Genomic DNA, 20,414 nt, shown 5'->3' on the forward strand with positions numbered 1-20,414 from the left:
GATGGGGACAACCATTGCTGGGTTAGGCTAGTGTCTTATTCAGGGTGGAGTCACATGCTCTCTGATCACTTAATGCCACAAAAGCCAGGAGAAACCCTGGCCCAAAGAATGGCTTGTACCATATATGGACGTTGCCTATGAGGAATTCAGTATACTTGTGTGACTCGGAAAACAGAATCCATAATATACTTTGATTCAAATTTAACGGCTTTAACTATAAGTCCTAAGATTTTGTTTGCTGTTGTTACTGCTTCCCCACATTGTCCTGATGATGTAAATAATGTTATAACGTAAACACTAAAGTATTTGTCATAAGTAACTTTCAGTGTTTTCCATTTTGTATCTTTAGTTAATGCTTTGTTAGCTGCACTTAACATTCTGCATTTTCCTACATTACACATCAAGTGCCAGATGTTCTCCCAGTCTTTAATTTGTCTAACTCTTTTAGAAACATCCTTTTCTGCTTCTAAAGTGTTTGCTTATTATTCTATTTTGGTATTGTCTAAAAACTGACTAGTTTTCTAAATAAACTAGAATTTACATAATTGAAATTTGTCTCTTTTTCTTCTTCTATAGTGTGGAATGAGTGGGCAGAATGCAGAGGGCTACTTTGGGCTATCCAGATCCCATCCTCCCATTTAACAATGACCTGCCCCTTCCACCAGTGAACCGCACTTCCACCAATGTGACTGTGTCCACCCCCGCCAAGAAGATCACCTTTTATAAGAGTGGGGATCCCCAATTTGGTGGCATAAGGATGGCCATCCACAAACGCAGCTTTAAGTGCTTTGATGCCCTTCTGGATGACCTCTCCCAAAAGGTGCCCCTGCCTTTTGGAGTGCGAACCATCACCACCCCCCGCGGCACACGCTGTATCAACCACCTGGACCAGCTGGAGGATGGGGGGTGCTACCTCTGCTCGGACCGCCGCCAAGTGAAACCCATCAACATCGAAGGACCTGGGAGGAAGCCCACACTGTGGCAGGGCAACCATCTACACCACACACGCAGACACCTGTCACATCTGGATGATGGGCCTGGGAGCCAAACTAGCCAGCACTTCCACAGGCACCCCAGGCGGATTGTGCTGGTGAAGAACAATGACCCTGCAGTCAGGAGATCTATCATCCTGAGCAGGAGAACTGCTCGCAGCCTCAAAGTCTTCATTGATGAGATCTCAGAGCTCATGCAATGCAGCATCAGGAAGCTCTATACTCTAGATGGGCGAAAGGTAAGAGCATTCGGTGTGGTGCTTTCAAGTGTAGACCATGATCTTTTTAAAGGACCTGAAGCATATTGTCCATTGTCCCTTCTAGGATTTTGCTTGGTTAAATATGACAACTGATTTTTAAAGAGTGCTTTGAAGTACTTTGTGTTTGAAATTTCTAGTAATGAAAAATCATGGCTAAATGTAAAAAGAATTTAATTATTTACTTCCATTTTCTGTCTTATATCACCTAATCTAGATAGCTCATCTATCTCCATATGTACACACATTTTTAACATAATTTCCTACATTTCCCAGTATCTCATCACTGTCATGCCCAGTCACAATAATCTCGTGCCATCTCAAGAGAAGTTCAGACTTTTTCTATATAAGCTGCATGACAGCTCCATTCCGTGTTAAGCTGTTTCCTGCAGCATGGTGATTCTCCTTGCTCATGTAATGTTCTATCTAGAAAATGTAGACATGCCTGTGACTTAAGGGGTTTAGTTAAACAGAAGTTTGAGGGGAGATCAAATTCTAACCTCTTACACATACCTAAGCATACAAGCTCCCAAGGGTGCAGACAGCGCTGTACGCATCTTTTCTAGTATTTCCTTTGGTTGGTGTCCAACTAGTGTTGTAGGAGCCCTCAACTCTTCCCCCTCCCAAGGCTTCCACACAGATATGTAGCTGGTATTTCTTTTGGGGGTTCCTCTCAAAATATGTTCTTATCCATTCCATCTAGGAACCTTGAGCAAGTGGAGCTCTTTTCCTAATTCTGCGTCAAGCTACTCTTTCAGGTCACTGCAGATTCATTCGCTGCCCGCCACAGAATTTCAATATCAGGCTCCTAATATTGATGCTCTAGTATGGCCACCTGTTTCCTTACTCATGTTCTATCATCTGCGTCATACTGCACATGCTTCTCAAGCTCAACCCTGCGTCATACTCTAATTCACTATATATCTGAATCTACTCAATAAATCAAGCTCAAGCCAACATCATACTTTCTTCTCATTCATTCAATGCCACACGCGTGTTCTTCTTGGTTATTGCGAAACAGCAGTTGAACCAACTTGCTCTTAGCTCAGTTTTCACAGTTTGCATCTGTGTTGTAGGAATTCTTTTGGGGGGATATGACAGCACTGATCCCCAGCCTGTGCTTTCACTCCCTCAGCCAAGCAAGTTCAATCCAAAGTATTAAGTACGCTATCCCTTCCTATTCATCAGATCGTTCTAATGTAAGTGATGTTATAAAACAGAAGTTCAGGACTAGGTGAAATTCCAATCTCAAACTTCCTCTTTCTTGATCTCAAAAGCTCCCTGGATGCATAGGGTGCTCTGTGTATCTTTTCTAGTAGCCCTTTGTTCACTCCAATTTCACCATTGCAGCATTTTCTCCCTGGCTCACCCTTCATACAGTAAGTGAAGGGGGGATGTGACAAAACTGATCTCTAACCACACGGTCATTTCCTCATCTGGAGGGGTTATGACCCACGTATTACTGTACAGTAAGTACGCTATCCCTTCATATTCTTCAACTAGTTTCATCACTAGTATTTGACTGAATCTAAGACAAATCGCTTAACTTGAGAAATCCTGTCAATTGGTTGAATTTTGAATTTATTTTTAAAAATGTTTTTTTCTCCCTGTGGAAGGAAAAAGGACACAGAAAAAATACTTAGTCATGATAAAGAACCAGGTTTGATTAATTGCAGAAAAGATCCACATACCCTAGTTTGTGTCTAAACAAAGTTAAGCAGCAACATTTTCACTGCGCGGTCCAATTAATCTAAGATACAGATAATTTTCATAAATTACCATATGTCTGTAATATCCACTGTTTTTGGAATATGGATGATATAATTTACATTTTATTCCATATTTTTAATAAATGAGTTGTGCCTGTTAATAAGCAAGGCTTATGCTTCAGGGTTAATGCTTTCTGCAGAGGAATTCAACAATTCAGACAAGTCATATCAGTGAGAAGGACTATTTAAGTAACACTGCTGGCTGCCTTCCTGTATTGGATTAAGCTGTTATACAGCACAATAAGTAAGCTATATGCAGTACAATAGTTGTAAGTAATACCTGTCTTTCTGTAGTTACAGGACTCTGAGGTATTCAGTGAGTGTTTTTTTTTTAAAAGATAAATCAGATCAAGTAAATTACTGCCATGGAAACACAACTAATGTAGCTTGTATAGCTTTTCCTTTGTTTCACATCCATTCATTTGTAATAAATTCACTCAGGTGGATGTACAGTACATATTATTTCTTAATTCTGCTGTCATTCATTGGTCATTCATTATTAAGACCTATTGGCTGAGACTTCATCTTCAGCTTGATCACAATAGAGACTTGGAAATATAAACCAAATCAAACAGATCAATCAACCCCTATCAGCAAATACAAACTCTTGTATATATAATATCTCACAAACATTGCTAAAGTAATAAAATATTCAGTTTGCACAGAAGGCCTTTTATTGTTTGGGGCTCAGGCATACATTGAGACAAATATCTGAATGTTGTATTTTTAATGAATTCAGTAATACTTGGTTCTCTACCACGGACAAACAAAACAGTGAATGGCAATATTTTTGTGGTTTAGAAAGTGTCAACTTCTGTGTTTGCAGTTGCTAGTGTGGAGGCTTGCTGGTGATGGCTGGATTCACTGGAATCGAGAGAAAAGCTAAGTCTTTTTTTAAAAAGGAGAAGGACAAATAAAAAAGGCTTTGACAAATATTTTTGTTGTGTTTTACACCAAGTAAAATACAAGATACATAATATACAGATGAAAATAATGTTATGGTACCTGACAAATTGGTCATACAGTGTATTAACTGAATAAAAAAATACTTTTTAATCAAACTAATTTCAGGATAGGTCTGACTGTAATGAAAACTAAGCTCTTCTCATGCCATTCTTGCACATACAGTATGGCTAAATTTCACAAATATGATTAAGATAAGATCACTTTATTAGCCATATACAATTTCTTGCATTAGGAATTTGTCTTTTTGCATACCCCAACTTGCTCTCCATGGGGCACACAGATGGGGAGAGAGAACTTTGGGGTCAGAGTTTAGGGTCAGCCACTTATATGGCACCCCCAGAGCAGGTGGGGGTTAGGGGCCTTACTCAGGGGCCCAACAGAGGAGGATTCCTCTGCCAGCCACAGGATTTGAACCAGCAACTTTCCAGCTACAGGTGCAGATCCTTAGCCACAGTGCTACCGCTCTGCCCCATTATGTGATGTGGGGTATTAAGTACGCATAAATAAAATTAAGACCTGCAGATGTTAAGAAAAAAAAACATAATTTCTCTTTTCCCAAAAAGCAGCATCAGGTACTGTAGATGTACATGTCATAATATACCTATGTAGAAATCGCTACTTTGCGATGACGGTAAATACTGTATAATCCCCTTTAGTTAAATGGGGAGTTAACTTTAACCTCCACTGAAGCCACCTGTGATGCTTGTCAGCTGACTCTATTGGAGGTAAGTAGTTAATGTTGTTCACATGGCCAGGGTAAGCAGAGGTGAATGTCTTCTTCAGTAACCTAAAGCTGCTCCAAGGAAACATGTCAGTGCTAAGAACAGGAGAGATCAACAGAGGCTTTGTGTAAACAGGTTCATTTAAGTTAAATACTGCATATGTTTATAAATGTAGTCTTTGGAAATAGTGGAAGCACACAATGTTGCATTGAGTTTTTTTTAATAGTTGCCAAGGCTTACATACTGTACCTTAAAATTGTGTTTGGAAGAAGCCATTAGCCCTTGAGTGAGAGTGGTGCTGTTTTGGTTGCTGAATCCCAGCAGGGCTACTCTAAAAGTAATTATGCAATTGTTTCGCAGATTTGTGTTTCTTTAGTGCAGCTCAGAAAACATCAAGATGTAATTTTGACAAAAAATTAGTGTCAAAATTACTGTTTAAAAAATGAGATTTAAATTGAAAATTATAAAGTAAATTAAGAGGGACTGTCCCTTTAACCCCCTTGGGAGCTCATGCTGTTTTGTTTCTGAGTAACAGAGCAACTTACTAATTTAAGATGTGAGGTCTGGACAAAGTACAGCTTTGGTACAGCTCTGGGGGTTTCCTCTTTATCTTGGCCCCATGAGCCCCTTTGAGATCTCAGTAAACACATCATCTCTGGAAGATGGCTTTTCCCATTAGCCCTGCCCCACTGTTCCATCCCAGAGAAAACAAGGTTTCGAGCAATCCCAGCCTATCCACTGGGGCTCCTTAGTGTGGAGGTAAACCGATGCATGATCCTGCTGCAGCAGTGTGAAGGAAGACTACGTTGCTCCCGCAGGACATAGACTGAAGAGGAATTGCCATGTAACTAAATGCTGAGGTTATCTTTTGCCTGTGTGCATAAATGACACAATCTGTATAGTGGAGGTGGAGCACTTCTCACAGGGTACCTATTTGCAAACAAGAGATGCTCCTTCTGTTGTACATTCTCAGTTGTAACTTAAAGTATTTCTGCAAAACAGTCAACTGTTAATCAAAATAAGGGTAGCTTTAGCTAACAAATTAGTCAAGGAAATACATGATCAAATGAACAATTGACACTTGTGTGAAATGTTACACCACTATTACACAATACTCTTATTATATACTGCTGTTTTGAAATTGTTCCTTTAGAATCAAGTACAGTTTTAACAGCAATCTCCTAAGCAATTTATTTGTTTGCTCCAAATCAGAAGGTGTGAACGTGTTAGAGATGTAATGGGTGGTAGATCCTGTCACCTGACCAGTCCAGGGATGGTGATTGCTTAGATGGTGGTATAAAAACCACAATGTGATCCTTACATTCTTACATTTGCAACCCATAAAAGGCAGGGACTTGACTGAGTAAGAAAATACGAAAAAAAGAAGCACTGAAACCACACTTCAAAGATCCCCATTACTGTCCAACCAGTCCTACCAGCAAGGTGTCACAGATGGTAGAGAATGAAGGTTAGCAGTTTACTTTCTCTACTCTTTGATGATTCTATATCATGACCACCTTTGTACTTTCCTAGTTGACAGAGCACCTGCAATCCTCCAGGTGTATAAAGAAAGACAGGATAACTACAGAGTGGTGCAGACAGCTTTACCATTAGTGATCGGTTTTCAGGGAGCCTCTAATGCAACCCACAATAAAATATCACAGCCAGCAGAGCTGTGTATTGGGCAGACATGATAGATGCCATGGTGAGCCATCAAAAAGAATTTGTGGTGTCTGCAGTTGCGGCCGGTGAGGTAAGAAGCTACTTGCTTACTGCCTTTCTGACCCATTGCTTTGGGGGAGGGTGTGCCAGGCTCTACTGCTGCTCTGATTCACTGGGGCATGCAGTACTAGGTGCAGCCATGAAAACTGCCCTTAACTAAAATTCAACTTAATTGTACAGAGGGCAGGTGCAGAGTGTGGGAGAATTCTGACTTAATCACCATCTTCGCTGGCATCCATCAAAGCCCAATAGCATCAATTCATGACAGCCTGCAAACTTAGAAACAACAAAACAAAAAAAGGTTCTCTGAGTATAATTCTGGAAACAATACTACTGCACTTTTAGATAACCTCCAAAAAGTAATCATTGCCAACACTTTTAATTTTATTGCTGATACAGTTATGGCTTTCTAAGTCAGAATTCATGGAGGAACACATTTGCCAGAAACAATAAATTAATCTATACAACTAACCTCAAAGAACCAGGCTGTGGTAGCACAGTTTAAATTTGTGTAGAGGCCTAATGTCTTTATTAAGGAAATAAAGGAGCTTGTAGTGTCTCAATAGCAAGATATACTTTGTTTCACCTTCCTGTTTAGTCATATTTCAGCTTTTTTACTTAAAAGGATGTTTAATACCATATTCAAAAGTTTAATACTTTGAAGTGTTTGCTCCAAAGTTCAGCAGCGCTTATACTTCCTGAGAAGACTAAGAGTGTTGGGGTTCGACAGGAAGTAATGCTACTCTTTTACCGTGCTGTAATCGAGAGCATTATCAGATATGGTATTTCAGTGTGGTTTGGTAATCTATCAGTTCATTTTAAAACGCAAATTACCTGCCTCATCCAGACAGCTTTGAAGGTCATGGGAGTGAAACAGCACCTCTCCCTGCAGACAATCTTTGAATAATATATAATCAAACAGGCAGGAAAAATTCTATCAGATCCTTCCCACATCATCAACTCTGAATATCAACTTCTTCCTTCTGGCAAACGTTTTAGGGTTCCCAAATGTAAGTCAAACAGATACAAACGTTCCTGTGTTCCACTATCCATTAAAGCTGTCAACGCAAATGTCAAGGATTAACACAATTTTGACTCTTACAACCCACTTGAGTGCAATATGTGTTATAAATGTTACATGTTGTTATGTGTTTTACTGTACATGTGCAATAGAGTGATGTGCAATGTTTTTCTTATTTTCTTCTTATTTTTTGTTTAAATAAGTGTAATAAATGTACTCTATTTAAATGTACAGGAGTGCTGGGTGTCTATAAAAAAATTCCCTCAGGGGACAATAAAATCTTCTTATCTTATATTATCACCGCACAATTAGGTAGTGCCCATGCTATTCCTTTCTGCCACAGGTCTCTCCTCATTATATACAGTAGTTGCTTAAAATACTGTAGTCTGAAACAAAATTTCAGGATGATATGGTACTCTTTTTATGCATCTCTATTTTTAGAACATGATGAACAGCCAGTGCACACAGTCCTGTCTATTCATCCTGGGTAAGCCAGAGCTATTTTGAAATATTAGAAGCAGGTCAGCCTGGAATAACAAAAATATTTTCTTTTGTGTTATTTAAAACAAGGAGGTTGATACAGATTAGGCAGAGACAGTAACAATGTGAACAGGGGTGCAATTAATTATGTTTCACAAAAATGGAAAAATACCAAATATGTCTTACTTCAAGTCTGAAATAAAAGAAAAATAATTCTGCTTCATTATTTTACACTAAATAAGAAAGTTTAGAGAGAGCTGAAGAGGTGAGCTCCTGTGATCTGAAGTATACTCATGTTTCCTCAATAATCTGTTTTTTTCTTGTTTCTATAACAGTGGTACAACAACATCTTAAAACACTGTTAAACAATTTTCTTAGTACTGTATACTGCAGAATAAATTTTACTAAGCTAAGGGCATTGCATCTATTACAGTACATTAGCTTTTACTTTTATATATAGTATATAAGAATAAACCTGATACATTTGAATCTTTTGAATTATCAACATTTTTCAGTTTTTTTTCGAAAAAGCAAGCAAGCAAGGTTAAAAATCCAATTTCTCGTTCCATAATCTGTACTCTTTTCTAGGGAATACATACAAATAAGAGTATATACATATTGTTACAAATGGGGGGTTACTAAAAATGTTGAAAATCAGGAATTGACTGAATGGTTGTGTCAATACATAAAATAAAAATTTATAAACCCCAACTTGTACGTGACTTTTACAAAATATACACAAGTAGTTGGTATAATTAGAGGCATATGAATTCTTTGTTTTCTGGCGCAGCTTTGGTGAAAAGAGCAATATTCCAGGCACACTTGGTTAAACAAATATTTATGACAATGCCGAGACACAAACTACACTACACACAATAAAACATACAATACACATGTTACTATGTTTACACTATGTACAAACAAGGCGTTTCAGAGGCCTAACATCCTAATCACCCAGGAAACCCCCCAGACTTCTAATAAATATTACCTCTTAATGCCTACAGAGGCCAAATAAGAGAGAAGCTGCCTTTCTCAATAAATGCAATACAACCTGCAGTTGAATCCCTCTCTCTGCACTCTGGATGCCACAAAATAAATGGGAGTCTATCTCCCTATTCTAGAAATGCCCCCTCAAGCAGGAAAGACGTTTCTAGGCATCTTTTACCCAGGAGACCCACACTCCCTGTGAATACAGAACTAGAAAGATTTCTATCTAGCAAGGTAACAATAACTAGCTCCAGTCAGGTTTTGTTTGGATGATCAAGATGTAGTGGCTCTCGCCTGGTGCAAGGTTCAAGTTCCAACTCCCCTCTTCTCTCTACTCTTGTCCTCTTCTTCTCCTTTTTGTTGTACTCCGTCCTTGTTGTCTCTCTGTGCTCTTAATGTGACCTTTTATTGTGTGTTTCAGTACTGCTCTTGATTAACAACTGTCTTTGAGAATAGGAAGCTTAATAATACTGTAACGCTTACGGCCGACAGGCACTGTGTAAGAGCCGGCGTACCAGAGCAGGTGACGTCACCGCCCTTCCCTATGATAGCAGGACTACAGCCACTGGGCTGTAGAGAGATCTCTCTTTAGCTCACCGGGCTGGGTTGCTGCTGAGTGATGTGGGAGTCCCGGGTTCGAGCCCCGGACGGTGCGGGGCCGACCTAATGCGGCAAGGGCGCCCGCCTGAGCCCCCGTTGCGTTACATTAAATCTGAGTTCAGATTTTTCCCTTGTTTCCTCAAGCAGGTCTAATTTTCTTTTCCCTTGTCTAATGCAATAATAATAAAAAAAAACTTCTTGCCTGGGTTACAAATGTAAAATAAATGGTTTTCACGTTATGTCTGCAATATTTAACATAATGTATATGCTTTATTTCAGATTGACACTATCCAGGGTCTCATGCAGTGTCCCAATGTGTTGGTCTGTGTTGGACGAGAACCCTTTCGACCTCTCTTAGTGGAAAGCTTAAGGAAAAACTCAGAAGAGAAGCTCCCAGGACTGGGGGCAAGATCCCGCTCAAGCTTCTGTAGTGACACTCATGAAAGCAAGAAAAATGGTTGGTTCCTTTTAATTTATCACATACTGTACCTGCATTTGGGGCCATGCAATACAGCATTCGCAAAATTACTTCAACACAGTACATAACCAATTTCTTTGTGACCTTGTATTATATGTGAAATCACTAGAGATGAATATAACAACACATTTTAACATTACTGGGCTGTTTGGGAGAAACAATTTTTTCCTGCTCACCACTGTTAGGTAGACAGAAACATTAATGATATTACTCATATGTTTCCAGTATTATGATTGTCTGAGAATGAAAATGCGTACTTTCCAGAACTGTTCATGTATTTATATATGTCATTCCAAATTTGCAGTCAGGTGTTTGACCCTTCATTTGGAACCATTTTTTCAAGATTGTCAGTGTCTGTATATGTATTATTTTCTGATATCACATTCTCTTTTCTTCCATTTCCTTTGTTTGTGTGATATTTTAACAGTCAACTTTGGACTTGAGACCAAGAAAAGCATAATCCACCCAAGATCTGATTCCAGCAACAGGTCAATGAGATTTTCTTTGTCATCTGAGAAGTCTTTTCCCAATGGATTGAACATGTCTCCAGGCAACACAGGCTGTCCTTCCCACGCTGGAACATGCCCACATGTAAAGGAAGCCATGATGGATGACGACATACAAAAAAGAGTGCTTGTCAACAAAGACGGCAGCCTTTCAGTGGAGATGAAGGTCCGTTTCCGTTTGTTGAATGATGAGATGCTTCATTGGTCAACTGAGATTAAAAAGACAGTGGCAACCAACAATGATTGCTCCTTAGAGAAAGAAGACGAACTAGGCCCCATTCAGCAAAGTAACTCTGAAACGTGTTCGGATGGGGAATCTCTCTGTCCCTGTGAGGCAGCGGATTCTTACATCTCAAAACTTCGCCAAAGACAATTGGAAGAATCCCATTGTCAAAACTGCTGCAATCACTGCCAAGAGTATGACATCTGGAAGAATCCCATGCATTCTGCTCATTGTGCACATGAGACAAAGAGGGCAGTACGACACATCAGATCTTCTAGTTCAAGTGCATCATCTCATAGAATTATATGCAAAAAGGCGTCCATGGATAGTTTAGCCACCATGTCAAGTGAAGAGTATAGAGAGCAAGTTGTAGAACAATCATCATGCTTTACACACACTGTTGAGGAAGGGGATACTAGAGTGGAATACTGCACGATAAGTCGTTGCTGCAGTCGCAGTGAATCATGCTCAAAGGCCTCAGTGTCAAAGAGTACGGCAACTCCTGAGGGAAAGTATGAGAATGTTGAAACAGTTCATGTATCAGACAATGAACAAAAAAGACCTGAAAGTGCCATTTCTGCTTCTTCTAAGAGCTCAGTACAAGATAAAGTTGGTGTGAAAATTACTAAGGTTTTTGAAGAGGATGAACGACCCCAGTCCTCAATCAGCAATTCCTCCAAAGCTTTAGAAGTACTTAAGGAAGACCAGGATGAGAAAGATGAAGATAGAGCTGGAAGTGTTGCTTCCAGAGCATCTTCACTCTCTCAAAATAGCAAGAGAAATAAAAGAGAAGAACTTGAAAATGAAGAGCGTCCCACCAGTATAACATCTAACGGTTCCGGTAACAGCTGTCACAATTCAACATCAGCGATGCACCATTTATCTCCAAGACCGGTTAGCAAAGCATCAAGCTGCTCCTCTGTGTCTTGCAGGTTAACTAAGAACATAAAGCAAGCTGTAGATGATGATGATGAATGTGCACCAAGTCCTATGTCTACTAGCACAAAAGCTTCAGGAAATTCACTCAGAAATTCCAATAAGACTGATTGTATTGTTTCAAACAGAACTACTTCAGCAGCATCTTCTTTATCAGAATTACCCACTGGCAAGGAAGTGGTTGAAGATGCAGAAGAGAGTGAGATAAGGGTTGTTAGTGCAATGTCTGCTAGTATCACATCTTCACGAAAATCAAGAAAGTCCAAAAAATGTCAATGTAGTGCTTCTGAAAGAGCAAGTACTCCAGGATCCATGATTTCAGAGAATCCTGACATGGAAGCAACAGAGGAGAAGGATGAAAGAGCAGTTAGTCCAATGTCTACAAGTACAAAAGCTTCAGCTAAATCTAGAAAATTCAAGGGGTCTATAGAAGAGTGTGATGAAAGGGCAGTGAGTGCCATGTCCCTGAGTACCAGAGCATCTGGCAAATCAAATAAGTCACACAAAAGTCACTGCAGCACCTCTGAAAGACCAACTACTCCAGGTTCATCAGTATCAGAGGCAGCGGCCTCCAAGGAAGTAGACCAAACAGCAGAAGACAGCAATGAACGAGTAGCAAGTGAGATGTCAGCTAGCACAAAAACATCAAGAAAATCCAAAACGACCAGCCAGGTTGAGAGCAGTGCTTCTGGAAGAGCAACTACACCAGGATCATCTGTATTAGAAACAGCTGTTGGAAAGGAGGCAGAACAAGCTATAGAAGAGAGCGAAGGCAGACCTGCAAGTGTCATCTCTATGATCACCAGAGCCTCAGGACAATCCGATACATCGAAAAACAATCTTTGCAGAATGTACGAAAGAGGGCCTTCACCAACATCATCTATATCTGGTATGCTAGTTGGCAAGGATACAGAACAAAGAGAAGAAGATGAGGAAAGAGCAAGAAGTGCTATGTCATTGAGCACTAAAGCTTCAGGACACTCCAGAAGGTCCCAAAATACTAACTGCAGTGCTTCTGAAAGAGTGATTACTCCAGCATCATCTATATCAGAAAAACATGCTGGCAGTGAGACCGAGCAGGTAGCTGAAGAGAGGGTAGAGAGTGCTTTTTCAACAAGCACAAAAGCTTCCAGCAAAAGCAAAGCCTGCAGTAATTTAGGTGGTGGCAGTGACAGAGTACCATCATCTATGTCTAAGTCATCAAGCAGCTCAGCCCGTAAGAATAAGGAAACACTGTGCACAGCTGATGATGACCTTCGGTCACCTAGCAAAGCATCAAACTTTTCTTTAAGCTCTTGTGAGAAAGACATTGGAAATGAGGACTGTGACAATCAAGAAGCTGATCATTCTTACAGTGAGCCATGCTATGCCAGTGAAGCCAAAGAAGCAGTGGCTGTAGAACCAGATGAAGATGAGAGACCCTCAAGCAGTGGTTCCAAAAGCCATTCGAAAGACAGCAAGAATAGAAAAGCAAGTCACGACAGGCTTTCAACAGCAAGTTCAAGGTGTGTTTTTAGTACATCTAGTCATTCTGCAAAAGCAAAACCAAAAGTACAGGATCATAATGCTGCTGAAAATGATCAAAGACCACAAAGTAATATTTCCAGTGTTTCTTCATATCTGGATGTCAAAGGAAGTAATATTAAATCCAATACTAAAAGTGACGATGAATCCACTGTTATGTCAAAATCTACTAGGCCAAGTAAAAAGGGTTCAAAAAAACATGTGGAAATTGAAGAAATCTCCAGTCAAATCTCAGGTCCTATTTCTGTTTCATCTCAGAGTTTTCATAGTCCTACCCCACCAAAAGGGAAGCCTCACAAAAATATAAGGCCTGTCATACTGCTTGGATCATCAAAGGGAAGCATTAAAACAGAATCAATTTCAGCTACTGAATCACTAAGGGAAAACAATGGTAATATTAGACAAGCTACTGCAGAATCAAAGTCAAACATCTCAGACAAAACACTTAGCAGAGCTCTTGAAGTAGCAGAGTGCAGCAAAAATGCCAGTGACAACATTGGTGACAATTGGAGTAGGTGCAAAAACAGGAAAAGATGCAGTGTTTCACAGCAGCAGAAAGAAGAGCCCAGTGTTCCTGAATTAATGCCGTCTTGTTTACCAAATGCAACTCCAGCAGAAGTTGTCCATGAATGGCTGAGAAAGATACCACTAGACACTTCTATGTATGAAGTGGGAGAGGAATTTCATGAAAACTGTGATGAACTTGAAATAAAACAAAAGCAAAGTGAAAAAATGGTTGAGCCAGCTTTGGAAGTAGAAGTCTTGGCTGCTGAAGAAGGAAAGCCTGAGGAAGAGGAATCAAGCAAGGAAGAACAAAAAGATGTATCTGAAACAAATCATGCCCTAAAAGAAGAAAATGATGTTTTCTGCCTTGAGGAGCAAGAAGAGCCACAGCAAGCAAATACTGAAGAGCAGGTTGCTAGTTCTGTTCCCACTGATCCCAATAAAGAAGCCTTCCTGAAAAGCTGTCATTCTTCAGTACAGGTTATGAAAGTCCTGCTGAATCCAAGTCAAGGGACGAAACTTGATAGATGCAACAGTCTACCTGAAGTATCCCCAGTATATGGACGAAAACTCAGCAATTCAGCCAAAGAACTATTGGATTGCCTTTCTAGCCTTCAGCTGATAGACACAGAGCCTCTTGATGCAAATGCAAAAAGCACAAGATACAAAGAACTAATGAACATTCTTCAGTCTCTCTGGCTTGGAGGTGCCTGTGATGAAGGCCAGCAGGTGAAGCTGACAAGAAAGTTTAAAGACCATCATTCAACAGATGATGAATTCAACCCCAGGTCATCTTCAGGTGTGGATGTGAGCTATGGCTCTGCAGGATCTGGGAAGAGCAGTGTAACTGGTGTAGTGGATGTAGTACAGTCAGAAAGAAAAGCAGAATTAACATCAAAACAAATCAATGTGGAAGACAGAATAACACCAACACACACGTTCAAGAGACATGATTCATTGACTTTACTGGAAGAAAATGAAGCGAATGCAGATGAACAAAACTCTGGCCTCTCCACACCTAAATCAAGGCTAACTGCAAAGACACCAGCTGCATTGTCTAACCCAGCTACTCCTGACATAGCTAGTCGTGTTCGTTGGAGCTATGAGAATGAAGGTATAGGCTCTGATGAAGAGGATGAGAGGCAGGGTCATGAAGAGGATAAAGAAAAAATGAACAATGGTCAAATCAGTGACATTACCAAAAAAGAACCTAATTCTACCTCCAAAGCTTCTGAGAATGAGTGCAGCAATTTAACATCACCAGAAGAAACAGAAACAAACACACAGGAAGAAGAAGCATTCACAAAGGAAGAAGAGAGACTGAGAAGTGCTGTGACCTCACCAAACCAAAACAGACCACAGACACCACATAGACATTCACAAGATCCTGATCCAGTTTGGGTGTTAAATTTATTAAAGAAGGTGGAAAAGCAATTCATGGCACATTACATTAATGCAATGGCAGAGTTTAAGGTGAGGTGGAACTTAGATGATAATGAACAACTGGATGCTATGATTAATGAACTCGGAGACGAAGTTCGCAAAAGGATACAATCAAGTATAGACAGGGAGCTGAAGAAAATCCAGAGCCGAGTTGGTAAGTTACCAAGACCTCCTCAAAACTCGATGACAAGAGAGTCTACGGTACAAACTGAACAACGGCGTCGACGCTTAAAGGTCATGCATAATAAATCCATTGATGGATCTCTTCAAAGAAGTGAAGATAATTACACTTACAGTGGAACTGAGTTTAGTGAACAGCGTAGTGAAGATGAATACTGCCCATGTGACACATGTATGAAAAAGAAAATGGCGTCCAGACCTGTGCAACCTGTTGTGATTGCAAATGCTCCGCTCATAAAGGATTTTGATTTAAGGAAAATACTGCAAACAAAGAGGGAATTTCCTAAAGTTCAAGAGCAAAAGGAAGCTGGGGAAGAGGTATCTGCTAATTCTGGCCAGCAGCATGAGTTTGACAAGGATGAAAACGGTGTAGAAAATAACGATGCTGAGGAGGAAAAGGAAAATATTGAAGGAAAGCATGAAGATGGTGAAAAAACACAAACAGATGATGAATATTATGAAAATGAAACAGAAATTAAAGACACTGTTGATGAAGAAATCTTGGAAGGATCAAATATTGCTGAAGCAGAAGGGGTAACTGAAGCACCCGAAGAGAAAAATGAAGTGGCTGATAGAGAAGATGTAACTGAACAGCCAGTAGAAGAGAACAACAGTCAAGAAGAAAGTGATAAAGTTACTGAAGACAAAATGGATGTTGAAGAAAGGGAGGAGATGCAAGATGAAAATTGTGAAACTGGAGAAAATGATGAAAAGGGAACTGACCACGAAGAAGGGAACAACACAGAAAGCCTGGAACCTGAGGAAAACCAAAGTAAAGCATCAGAAGAAGATGAAAAAAGTATAAATAATGAGAATGAAAAAGAAGATGAAACTGAAGAAAGACAGGTAACCAAGGAAGACAGTGAGGAATTTCCAAAAGATGAAGAAAAAGGTGAAGCTACTGAAAACCAAGAAATGGAAAGGATAATGGAAGGAGATGATTTGAACGAAAAAGAGCAAACTGGTTTAGAAGAGAATGAGAAAGATGGGGAGGCTCAAAAAGATGACCAAGAAGAAGAAAAGAAGCAAGAAGAAGGCAATTCAATTGCAGAAAAGGATGGAATGGAAGTTACTGAAGAACAAGCTGAAAATGACACATGGGCAGAGGAAGAAAATGATAATATAGATATAGATGGGCAAAACAAAGAAAAAGTCATCACAGATATTAATGAAACAGAAGGCTCGGGTGAGGAAGAGAGCAAAGAAGCTGCACCTGATGAAGATCAAGAAGTTGATCTGGAGGATTCAGATGATACAGAAGTACAAAATGAAACAAATGCAGAAAATGAAGAAAGTGCAGAAAGCAAAGCTCAACAGGAAGGCATTGACACTTTTGAACAGGAGCAGAAGAGAAACAGGAAACGACTGTTTAAAAAAATAATTCTTCTTCAGGCTTTTTTGAGGAAAAGTGGTACTAAAGTAGCTGATACTCAAGAAGGGGACACTGCTGGCTCTGTAAAGTTGCATGACTGTGACCAGAAAGGAAATGAAAAGAACATTTCAGTGCAAAACAAAGGTGGTGAAGAAGATTCAGAAAGCAACGAGAGTGAGTCTGAAACAGATATTATTGAAAAAATGGCTGCAGTAGAAACTAAAGATCAACATTGCAGTGCACATGAGGAGACAGAAGATGAGAGCAAAGAGGGAGAGCTAGAAAACAATGAAGAAAAAAACCTAACTGATCAGAAATTGTCTAATTCAAATGAGAGTTTGTGTAAACAGATATCAAAATCATCCATCGAGTCCTTACAAGGATCCATGGAAAAATCCATGGACAAAGAATTGGAGAAGAAAGTTAAGGATGCAAACAGTCCCATTGGAAGCTCAGGGAGTTTGGGAGCCAAGTGCACTCAGATGTATCCTGAAAGTTCCACTGAAGATGAGGATAAGGAATCTGATTGTTCTGGTCCAGAAGGAGACACAAAAGATATATATTCTGCTGGTGAAGAAGAAAAAAGAACGGTAATTAAATCCTCCAGCAAAAATGCCAAGGTTGGAATATCAAAAGAGTTTGAACAAGATGATTTTGACTTTTAAAAATAACATGGGTGTGGGTTTTGATTACCAAAACTTATTGCATGAAGCACTTTATTTTATTATGAATGCTACCATGATGTATATTTTATATTGTCTGGGAATTTGAATTTATATGTCATGAAAGTAACTTGTTTCATGCTACAGTAGTTAGGAACTAAAATGGAAGTTAAAGAGAACTTGCCAGAAATTAACTTAAGAAAGAATATGTTTCATCAATGTACTTTAAAGCACAGTAAATAGAAGTGGAAGGAATAATTTTATTTCTAATTAAAGACAAACCTGTTAACAGTTATTAGTAATGTTTGATAACTGGAAGTTGAATTGCTGTACTGAATTACTAGACAAATGTTTTACTCACTTATTAAGTCTTCAGCCTAAAATATATATTTAAGAAGAAAGGGGCTGAAGATAGAAGAAAGTTATGGTTTTTCTTCTACAGGATTTTAAAATAGTTATAGCAATAGCCTTTGCATGGCATTCTAATAATTTTATTCTGTTGTGCTATCTTATGAGGACTGACTCACATATACAGTATGTTCTCTATAGCTTCTGTTTAACATTTTTAAATGTATACTTGTATAAAAGGCTTAATGGGGTATAAGTACTGTATATCTGAGTGGCAATGAAAGTGCTGTTTATAAAAATTGTATATTTTTAACATATCTCTTCAGGACACTGTTGATGAAACCTGTAACTGGACTAGGATTGTATACAGTAGTTTTTTAAAATATATTTTGTCTCAATCTTTATTCATAAACTCCTAGAGTACATGGAGAGCAGTTGTAAATGTATATTTTTCCACCATTCAAAAACATATACAGTAATTACAAATATGCAATATCCTAATTGACACACTTCACACTCAACAGTGCAATAAAGGCCTTCTGAGTGCCCTCCCAAAACAACAAAGAACAACAAAATAAATATCAGTACTTGGTCCTGATTACATTACACTACATTGCAGTGTTAATGATTTTTTTCATAAATCGTTAGTAAAACTGAGACTGAAATAATAATATATAGTGAGATGTATTTATTAAGTGGTCAAGTAATGAAGGTTTGGTAATCATATTGTTTTTATTCCAATTATTAGACCACCAAACAAAGAAATTGAAGGAACACTAATGTTAACATTTAGAGTATTTCTACTTAAATTCATATGAAATTTCCCCAGATGAAATCTGGCAAGATTTAAAATGTTGTGTCAGAGTAAAAGCCAAACCTAATTTGGTTGCCATATTGCTGTTTACTCACATTTTGAGGACTTTTGAAAATTGATGTTCTGCGAAACATTTTCGAGACTTGAAACTTGGTGGCCACATCACAACATGTGCATGGTAAAACTTCATTTATGAAAAGGTGATAAGCAACAAGGTTTTGTCATCACGTTTGACTTTGAAGAAGACACTTGGACACCTTGAACAAACTATAAACTCACATGTTGCTAAACTTGTTATGCATGAATTCTGTTGCACGTCAATAGTTTTTCTGTGGAAAGTTAACCTCAAAGTACATTTGAAGCCATTGGCCAATTTTGCAGTCACAGTAAAGGTACAGTACAATCTGATAGAATCATGAAACTTCATGTAATCCTAGAGCTCACATGGAGCTACAGCTGAAACTGTAAAATGATACCCTGTGTCCAAGACTTAAGTCTTTGTCACATGGATTGGTCATATGAATTTGTTGCCATATCGTATTTATCAAGCAAATTTCAAATATGTTCTCTAAATGTTCTTGGCCAAATGGACCAAAATTAGGTGCACCTACACTTTGTCAGGCTTCCTCTGAATACTAACAATATTATAACAAAAGAGAAAAAAAACATAGACTTTTCGGTGATGATATGTTGCTATCAGTTTTTCATCATTTATTTTTATCTTTATACTTTTTGGGGTTATTTGAAGGAGGACTGTCATAAGCACTTTTAAGGACAAGCTGAATTCACTGATTATGTAATGTACAGCATAATTAATTTACATTATTAATGTATTGATCTGTATTTAATTTTACATTTCATTGTCCTAAAGATTTGGATTACACTAGTGTAGATTCAGTTAGCTGTATTTCCTCCATTAAACTGAATCTATAAATTAATTTGATTCCTGAAGAATTATATACTGTTTGTATATCCTTTTAAAGATTTTGTAGACTTACAATATATATGTACTGCTTTTTCCACTTTCCATTGAAGGTACAAAATATTTAGAGTCATACAGTATATATGTTTCATTTTATTTTAATGTGAAATTACAGTTAATAACAGTGATCATTCCCATTTAACAGAACAAATGCATTGTTTTTCTTAAAGATAATAACATCTAATTAATAAAACCTATTATTCAGTCATTAGTTATTTCTATTTATAATTTAAACATGACACAATATTTGAGACAATACACAAATCTCTTTACTAGGACATACAGTATACTGTACATACAAACTTCATGTACTGTATAGAAGAACTGGATAATAGTTTCCATATTGACAGAATATATACAGTAATTTCTAGGATGAGCTAGGGAGCTGCTTCAAGGGTGAAGAAGGGGTAGAGGGAGGGATGTGAAATTGAAATTTGCAAGCAGGAAGTTTGATATTTATACAATTAAACTTCTGTTTAAACCTTCATAAATGAAAAAGATGGACCAAATGGCCTCCTTTGAACATAACATCCTTATGTTCTTAGGAGTATATTGTGTAACATATACGTGCACATAAAAGCATGTGCACGTCTTGTGGTGATTAAATCATGCACTTTAAAGTCATTTTGATTTATTAGTCATCTCAATTTTGCTTCAACATTTATTGCAGTTACACACTAGTGCTGTAATTTAGCAGCATATGACTATTTAAATTACTGCTATGAAACCAAGCTGACCTCCATAAACTTCACATATGAATACTAAGTCAAATAGTTTCTTGTTCTCTTTTGTTGAACGTGCAATGACACATAAACAGTGAAATAACCATGCTTCATAGAACATTGTAGCAGTTCAACAGTTCTGGAAAACACATATGTACACATTACCACTACAGAAGCCTTTAAATAAGAAGGAAAAGCTATGCC

At 38.4% G+C, this 20,414-nt stretch overlaps 1 protein-coding gene across 1 annotated transcript; it reads left to right on the forward strand.

Annotated features, from left to right (window-relative positions):
- The first annotated feature begins 595 nt into the window (after window positions 1-595).
- Window positions 596-19,449, forward strand: LOC148839998 (uncharacterized). The gene is made up of 3 exons (XM_088905115.1): window positions 596-1,231; window positions 9,796-9,973; window positions 10,422-19,449. The coding sequence occupies exons 1-3, from the start codon at window positions 596-598 to the stop codon at window positions 17,345-17,347; spliced, it is 7,740 nt and encodes a 2,579-aa protein (XP_088761241.1). The 3' UTR covers window positions 17,348-19,449.
- Window positions 19,450-20,414: the final 965 nt, after the last annotated feature.

Source organism: Atractosteus spatula, chromosome 2 (assembly GCF_055471065.1).
Source record: "Atractosteus spatula isolate fAtrSpa1 chromosome 2, fAtrSpa1.hap1, whole genome shotgun sequence".
Lineage (NCBI taxonomy): Eukaryota > Metazoa > Chordata > Actinopteri > Semionotiformes > Lepisosteidae > Atractosteus > Atractosteus spatula.